Here is a 9179-nt window from a genome sequence, read left to right on the forward strand (position 1 = left end):
GGTTCTAATTAGTAGCTTTAGATAAACAGAATAATGGATACAAGTGCATGTGACACTCTTATTTTGTCTATTTATGCAGAAAGCGAGACTTGCTCGAATTCGTGCAGCAAAGAGTGGGAGTGCTAATGCCTACATGCAGAGCAAACGGAATGGCTTACTGAGTAACCAGCTGCAGCAGGTAATGTGTTTGTGCCCTCCACCTCCACAGTAACAGCTTAATAACAGTGCAACAGCAGTTTATTCTGTTTCTCACCAGGGCACGTCAAACTTTGGTTGTCAGGCAGTGTTGTCTTTAGAGATACATTAAGGAAAGATTAGTTGGGCAATTATTATTGCTAAAGATACTTTACAGGAGCTGATGATAGGGTAATTAAAAACAAAAAACAACAACACCAGGAATGGAAATGGACAGATAGAAATGCTGTGATTGATGTAAGCTGGGATTTTTTGAGGCAAATCTCAGACAAAATCTCTTAAGAAAACATAGCTCATCTCCCTTCTAGAATGAGTTTACCTCATTTGGTGTTACACAGCTAGAACGTGGGTGATATTCTCAGTAAGAGAGGTAGTTGTAGGGTGCAGTTGGCACAGGTGGATGATGCAGAGTGGCAAATGTTCCCTGGAAGTACCTACTTTGTTTTTTTCTTGGAACAGCCATTACCCCCAGGTGCAGCATGGACCGAAGGATTGTGAGCGGCCGGAGGCAGCCCCAGGGCTGTGCAGAGCTGAGCACTGAGGGCACAGTGTTTCTCAGTCCCTGCCACTTTCTGGCAGCTCCCTGAGGGATACAGGAAGGCTTTCATTCCTCTGTGCCCTTTCTGTTTAAGAAGCGTTATAAAGGCTAACATTTTAGGGTATAGGCAGGAGAAGAGGAAGTGACTGTGATTTAGCATAAAGAGAAGCGGTCAGAGCTCTCCATTCCTCTTCTGCTCAAAAGAATTCAAATCACTGAAAGAGACACCAAATGGCTTAGTTGCCATGCAGCCTTCATATACCCCAAAGTTGAATTGTAATCTCTCCTGTTATCCCACTTCCTCCCCTATTTACTTTTCTGGTTTCCAGTGAATAATTACAAAAGCAATTAATAAACAGTGGATGCTTTCTACTTAATTCTTCATTCTGTGTCAGTAACATCTGTTGTACGCTTTCTGCAGTCAGCAGATTGGGATCACTGACATGAGTTTTTGTGTAAGCAGCAATACCACACATTCTTCAGCGCAGTGAAACGATCCCAAGAGGACAACTCTATTTAATTTCCTTCCAATAAGCCACATTCCCAAGCAAAAAAATATTTTACTGTCTCTGAAATTTATGTTAGTTTTAAGTATGCATTAATTCAAAATTCAAGGCTTGCATGTGGACTGCACTTGGAAATTAAAGGACCTAAAATGGAAATATTTAAAAGGAAATGCAAAGGAAGGGTAGGAATACTTTAATTTACAAAGAATAAAGTGAAAGAGTAATCACATCCAAGGTCATTTGGGTTACCCTGTGTAGAGGAGGCATTGCAGTTGTGTTACAGTATACAATCCAGATTAGTTCTGATCAAATACTTGGATAAGAGCCCTGTTGTTCGCAAATGAGACTAATATGGAATTCTTTGTATTAACAGTCCTCCAGTGAAGAAGAACAGGCATTTGTTAGCAAATCTGGCTCTTCCTTTGAAACACAGCACCACCACCTGCTTCACTGCCTGGAAAAAACTACGGTAAAAAAAAAATTCCTGTAAATTTCAACGTAGACTAATTCTGAATGTTTTCAGTCTTTCTTCATAAGTAATAAACTTTTTTGTGAAAGAGATTAGTTAGGAAGAAAGGCTGTTTTATCATATTTTAAAGAATGATACCCTTTGCATGTCAACAGGAAAGACAGATCCAGATGAGAGCCTCATCTAGTGTGAAAGGTACTGTGACATCAGCCTAGCCTAGCTGTATATGTGGCCTTCAGTGTGCAGGTGATGGAGGACCAGCACGGGTTGCCAGAGGCTGTGCAGTCTCCTCCATGGAGATCTGGACATGGCCCTAGTGCCCCTGTGCCCTGCTCTGGGTATTCCTGATGGAGCAGGGGTTGGGCCTCCAGAGGTTCCTTCCAACCTAAACCATTCCATGGTTCTATTTTGAAATTTCTCTTTAAGGTCTGGATATACAGTGGAACTTTATGTTACTTCATCTGTCTCTTTTTTTAATGTTACTGTCTCTTTTTTTAATATAAAAGACACAGTAATTCTGTTCTATTTAATGGAGAGCAATGTAAATGTCTTACTACTCAAAATAAAAATAAACAGTTTTCCATTTCCAGGCATCACTAAAATATTATGTATTCATATAAATAAATCAGTGTTCTCCTTTTGACAACTTTTCCTTGTGATAAAATGGCCCATTCGTCATATCACTTAGCTAGTAATATGTCACCTCATGGGTGCGTATGTTTTTCCATGCTTACCTTTGGAATAGTCATTTTTATACAAAGGACACAATGTCTTGCTTTTTATTCAGAGTATAATGTAGTTAGTTTGCCAATATTCAGGCTGGTCCTTTTGGAACATTTTTGAGACATTCTGTACTGGAACCTGATAATAGTAATCTGCCATGAAAATGTTCCACAGTTGAACATTACAAACGTATTTTGAAAACCTAGTAGTAGCCACAGGTCTTGTTAAACTCTCATAGAAGTCATGAAAAAAAATTCATTTGGAGGGTTTCAACCCCAAATGTTCACCTCTAATTATAACAATGGAATATGGAAGCTTAATGTAAGCAATTGTCTGGTCAGATCTTTCATTCCAAAAATGTAAGAGGCAAGTAGGAATTTTAGGCACCCAGATTGTGGAATCTGGAAAGCAGCCGTTTCCTGGTATACCAGCAAGAGAGCAAGATGCCTTCTTAGTCTCTCTTCTTCAAAATAACTTATTTTGACTGGAGCTTATACCAAATGTTAGGCAAAGGAGTATTTTCTTTTTTTTCCAGCAAATTGAGGCCAATATGATAAGAGCTTTCATACTTAGTGAAATGCTGTGTGAATAATGTTATGGAGTTCTGTGAATGTTACATTAATAATGAAAATAATTGTACCAAATGTTATATTTTATAGGCTACATTTAGCTGATGTAAGAACAGTTAATTTATAAGTATAATCAAATAGATTAACTGGAGCCATTACATCATTTCAAAATGTTTCCATTCTATATTAAAAGTTCATTCAACAGCTCTCTTTAGTGGACACTGCTAATTGAATTCTGCTGGTTGCTCCATAAAAGTTTTAGAAAGAACAAAATCACTTTTGATCAGAAAACAAGCAGAAGTATTGGCAAATAGAATGTAAGCCCTCAAAAAGAATCTGCAGAAAGTGATTGTGTATTTTATATGTCTCTGAATTTTAGGTCTACTGTGTGACAGTATTCAAAATCTTGTTTGTGGCTGACGCATGCTTTAGAGTAGTCGATTTTGAAGCAAATTCTTTTTTTTCCATGTAACTTGAAATTGGTATTCTTCAATATCAGTCAGTTCCACACACATTTAGGTTTGAGTGAGGGAACGGATAAGAAATAGAAATGATAATAAGCTTATGAAGGTATTTCCATTTTTAGCAACGTTTGTCTGCAGTTGATAACAATATTTATTTTGCTCACGTATTTTGTATTTCCACTGTACCACAATTATTCTGGAAAGCATGAGCACCTTTCCAATTATTATGTCATTCTTTAAGGGAAAAATAGTTTTTTCTCTTTCCAATACATAAACATGCATCAGGCTAACAAACCTGAAGTGAATGACAGTGAAAAGAGTGTAAAACGAAGCATAACCCCTAAACATTCCCAGGATGTGCAGAAAATTCCAGTGATGACTTCAAAGATTTTAGAAAAAAGGAGACTTTCCCAAAGTGCATGGGAACGTGTCTTGATCTCTGTTTAGTTCGGGCTACTACTTAAAAATATGTATATATCCTTTTTTATTTATTTAGTCTCCTCCTGTTATCGGCACCACTACTTCACTATTTCAAAATGTGGAAATTACAGCTTTGTGTGAAGCAATCCCCAAGCACTTACCAAGACAAAGTAAACTGCCATTTGCTTGAATTTGGATTCAATTTATGACAACCCTATAAAATTACTGAATTACTGTCTGTGCTGGGATTAAGCAAAGACTGTAAGAACAAAGACCACTTTATTTAACCAAACACTGTCTTCTAAACTGATTTTGATACATAGGTTTGCATTAATAAGGAATTTACTGAATGGTTTTACATAATTGTATCATCATCTCCTACAAACAAAAATTTTATTTACTTGATTATTTTTTCTTTTACATAGATGTATACCTTGAAACATAGTGTTTCTAATCCTGCTTTCTAACATGTAATCCAAACTGAAATACTATGAAGTCATCTGAGAAATGTTTATCAATTTTATTTTATTGTAGTTTTTTACAGCAAATCCTATTTCCAAATGGCATTTAGGGCATTTACATAAGCACCACTTTTATTTGTATAAATAAACATAATCCCCCATTTTATGGCACTCCACAGATAACAGATATTGATAGAGCAGCCTACATTAGGGTTTTACAAAAGAACTTGGATTATTTTTGCATAGCTAAGTATTTTGAGAGTTTTGTTCCAGTGTTCACATTTGTGTTTGTTTTCAGCCCAGGCTAGTAGGGGCTGAGCACTACAGTCAAGACTAAGCTGGCTAACTCTACCAATTTATTCACTTGTACCAATTTAAGCCTTTAAGCAAGCATAATTAATATGATCATTTTAATTAAATTTCTGTGTGTGCTTTGTCCCTTTGCTGCGTTCCTTTGTGCTAGAATCACGAGTTTGTGGATGAACAGCTCTATGAAGAGAGCTGCATGGAGGTTTCTACAGTCAATAGACCCCCAAGCCACAGCCCCTCGCTGTCGTCTCAACAAGGTGTCACTGGCACTTGCTGCTCACGAAGACATAAAAAGACGTACCGCATCCCCAACACTGCGCTTACAGGCAGCCGCCAGGGCAGCGTACAGGAACTCAGCACCATCCAGATCAGATGTGTAGAGAGGACACCTCTGTCTAACAGGTACTTATTAGCATCAGCACACCAAGAGCTAAAAACTATTTGTTCGCTAGGGATGAGCTTTGGCCTTCACGAGTAGGCTGGGAGGCTGCAGATAAAACTGAAATTTTTGTCTAAAAATGGACAGTAGTCCTGAAATAGCCTGCACTCTGTTTTCTCCTAACGTAATTCTAAGATAAAAGACTAGTCGATCTCTTTTCATTTCTGCCCTCTTATGTCCTCGCCATAAACCATTCTGTGCTCTTTGTGCAGAAGAGCATCCAGGGACTCCAAACAATATAAAGAACCAAACAGTACAGCTCACAGGCAAACACATAATATGAAAAAGCACAGAAAAATGTACAATTCACATATAAAAGACAAGAAAATGGGGAGTGAAGGAAAAATTTGTCATTGCTGTTTCTTGATTTAGATCAAAAACACAGCACTAATAATGCTTCCAAATAAGATAGAGAAAAGGGAAATAAAACTAGATTCCCAGAGTCATAACTGCTATAGTAATAAGAAAGTCTGTACTAAACAAAACGTATGAAATGGCAAGGAAAAAATGTATTTTGTAGCTTGAGGATTTATTACAAAAGTGAGGAAAGTACAGTTTAAGTCTCTAATTTAGTGAAAATCTCTGTACTCTCACAAATGAACTGTTTGACTTTCAGGTGTATCTCAGTACCATCTCTGAGAACACAGTAAAGGCATCAGGGGACTCAGAAGTGTTTTCCATTGAACTCAAACATGCTGCCATTTGAAAGAGAAGTGTTCTCATCATGAGTTGCTAGAAAGATTCACTTTTTAAGTGACATTTTGAGTAGCTTGCTTTTAAGTAGTTACTAGGTTTGGATTTCACTTCCATGAACAATTCAGCAGTTTCTAGCTAAGGGAGTTTTTCAGCTCTTGCTCAACACAGAGCTCCAATGTATCTTAGATTTTCAGGAAACATTCTGCCTGGATCCATCCTTTCTCTGCTAGCAGACTTTCCTGCACCACACCTCCCATCACAGAATAAATACCATAATGGGAAAAAAAAAAAAAAAAAAAGAAAAAGCAATCCCTTTGGAGACAATGAAGAAAACTAAATAACAACAAAGTTTGAAATGCCAGTCCTGTCTGTTATTAGTTAGTTTTAAGTTTCTTATGATGCTGAGGTTCGATACTTCAAACTTAGTTTGTGTTCATATCACTATGTGTTACTACTGAATGTATATAACGTACAAAGGCTCTTATATTAACATGGCATGGGGGAGTCTGTAGGGTACTGGGAGTTCTGCATAGTTTCTACTTCCCTGCATTGTGAGACAATTGTCAATGCCATTTGCTCCCCAGCGAGCAGCCCAAATGTTTCCCCTGCTCATAAGCACTTAGGTGAAGCTCAGAAGGTGGGAAGATGGGAGAAACAGGCCATGGCCACGGGCCTCCTGCTCCTGGGGTAGGTGGTGGTAGGGGCTCGGTTTTGCTTAGCCCCTCTGAGCACTGTAACAAGGCAGGGCAGAGATAATGGCACTGAGCACACATCGAGTGTGCAGGAATATGGACTTTCTTTCTTCACGGGTTCTTATTTCTTCCTCCAGCCGATCCAGCTTAAATGCCAAAGTGGAAGAGTGCGTCAAATTAAACTGTGAGCAGCCTTACGTCACTACAGCAATAATTAGCATCCCAACACCTCCCGTCACCACACCTGAAGGAGATGATAGGCCAGAGTCTCCCGAGTATTCAGGAGGAAACATTGTCAGAGTATCTGCTCTATAAAATGAGGAATTATTTATGTTAGAATAAAGACCACTTATAAGCCGAGCTCAAGCAGAGAGAAACAAGTCCCGAGGAATGAGAGAGCTGACAAAGACAACATCCCCTGATGCGTGTGCCAGCAGCAACGGAGCGAGACGTTCAGGAGAACCACAACAGTTTGTGGGTGTTGGTGTCACAGCATGGGAACCAATGGAGTTTCTACATACTGTTAGAACTGACACACAGTGGAAGCTTCTGTGACCATCCTGACTTACTATAGAGCACAATGAAATGTCCCCATTGATGCTTCTTCTTATCATGAGAGCTCTTTTTAGAAAAAAAAAAAAGAAAAAAGAAAAAATACATATAAAACAAAAAATAGAAACCTTTGTTTGTGCTGAATGCAAAACAAGAAACATTTTGATAACGTCTTTTTTTTCCTCCTGTTAATAAACCACAAACTTGTTGAGAAACTATTAAAAAAAAAAAAGAAAAAAATGCTCATAATGAAATATGTTTGTACTGACTGAAAGAAATACAACCACAATGCATGCTGAAATTATTTGGAGCTGTGATCTCAGTTTACTTCTGTTGTTTTTCAGATTAGGCATGATAAAATATTACAGTAGAAAGGGGCATTTCTGTGCACTTACAACAAGCTGATTGTTAATGTTCCATGGTAGTTGTACAAATAACTTCCCTCTGAAAAATGCAGTATTTCTTATTCAAACACTCATTAGTGAACTAAAGGTGTTCAGTTAGTTCAATATTTACTATTGTTTTATCTTGCTTCCTAGGTACTGTTACAACTGCAATAAGTCATTGTAAACCTATTGTATCAGGAATCGGGATTCATTTTTCTTTAAGATATTTTACACAACTTCATCTACACTATAAACTTCTAATGGCAAATATCTACATAACCTTACAGCAAAACCGTGCACCACAAATGTGCTATTCAGACACTGTTCTTTTTGTCCGCTGTCCTCTATTTCTATGGCAGTTCATTGTTTGCTCCAACATTACCATGCTGTTTGGGATTTCAAGGCTACTAAATGAGCAGGCATAGTCCTTAGTTCCACAGACATCTTGTTTCATTCTGTATTTTCAGAACAAACCTCTTGTCCTGGTGTACTGTTGCAGGATCACTCCTATTAGAATTGAGATTAGAACAAAGGTAGTTTGGGGATCAGCTGACATTTATCTCTAAACTTTCCCCATGGATGTTCCTCAGCATCCAGAGAGTTGGCTGCAGCAACTGAAAGATATTCAATAAAAATGATGGCGAAATTATTATTGCAATTATCTACAAACTTGGATCCTAAAATTTGTCTGAGAATTTATATCGTGTCAAGATATTTAATTACCTAAGAACACTGATAAATAACGGATTGGGTCTCAAAGCTATAAAAATGTAATCGATTTCAGCTGGAATTTGCCAATGGGCAGGTCCAACACGTACTATGGAGGCTCTTTGTTAAGGTTTTTTGGCTTCACTTTTAGAAGATATTGATGTTAGCAGAAACCTTTCTGATAAAAAATGACATTTTTCTTCATGAGAGTGCATTAGAAGATATATCATAATGCTTCCTATGTACACGAACTACCATACATCCTATACATCAAATATACATGGAATATTTGCATATCAGTACATACATATATACATCAAGAACACTGGATCAGAAATAATTGCATGTCTGCAAAATAAAATATGCGTTAAAATCAAAAGGCTCGGTACATTAGAGGCCACTACAATAAATGATTAACACAGTTATTTAATAGTTTGAGTAGTATATATTTCAATATAGTATTTGTTAGTATTCTACTGACCTTAAATTTTACATTAGGAGAAAACACCCACTAAAAACTGAAACTTGCTGATAGTACACTTTTTACTGCACATGGATATTTCTCTGTACCTGTCAACAGAGACTGAAGAGTAGATGATGGACTATCATGCTACAGTCTATACACCAAAATATAACAATGTCACCTATTAGAATTGAATAGCAATTAAAAGGAGCATAGAATGTAATGCATTATGCTTTTTTTTTCTTACTGTTTACTTATTCAGAAGCTTGGTTAATTTGCAATTATCAACTTGCTTCTTGTGCAAACCAGAAAAACTTACTGTAAACCGAGCTTCTAAATTTCTTTCAGATTGTAACAGATAGCAGAAGCACTGATTGTCCTCTGACAGAAGAACACTCACTTTGAGTAATTCTGATGTCAACTATGTTGTGTTGCACGCCTGTCTTTCACCGTGTTAGAAAATTGCAGTAAATCTGCTGAAGCTGGTGGGATACCTACGTTTTAAAGGGGTTAAAAAGAGAGGTAGAATGGACCTTGAGCTTTTACTTACATCCTCCATCTACCCTCAGAAAAAACTGTCTTGGTCCCC

At 37.5% G+C, this 9179-nt stretch overlaps 1 protein-coding gene across 1 annotated transcript in view; it reads left to right on the top strand.

Moving 5' to 3' along the window:
- The window catches only part of KCND2 (potassium voltage-gated channel subfamily D member 2), a 264436-nt gene extending 256317 nt beyond the window's left edge, over positions 1-8119 (top strand). The window contains exons 3-6 of the mRNA XM_065743510.1: positions 80-178; positions 1613-1708; positions 4809-5056; positions 6619-8119. Of these exons, the coding sequence (XP_065599582.1) occupies positions 80-178; positions 1613-1708; positions 4809-5056; positions 6619-6796 (621 nt within the window). The 3' untranslated portion in view covers positions 6797-8119. The remainder of the gene's footprint in view (positions 1-79; positions 179-1612; positions 1709-4808; positions 5057-6618) is intronic.
- The last annotated feature ends 1060 nt before the right edge of the window (positions 8120-9179 follow it).

The sequence above is a fragment of the Cyrtonyx montezumae genome, unplaced genomic scaffold (assembly GCF_038088225.1).
Source record: "Cyrtonyx montezumae isolate F1298 unplaced genomic scaffold, pur_monq_1.0 scaffold_3, whole genome shotgun sequence".
Taxonomy (NCBI): Eukaryota; Metazoa; Chordata; class Aves; order Galliformes; family Odontophoridae; genus Cyrtonyx; species Cyrtonyx montezumae.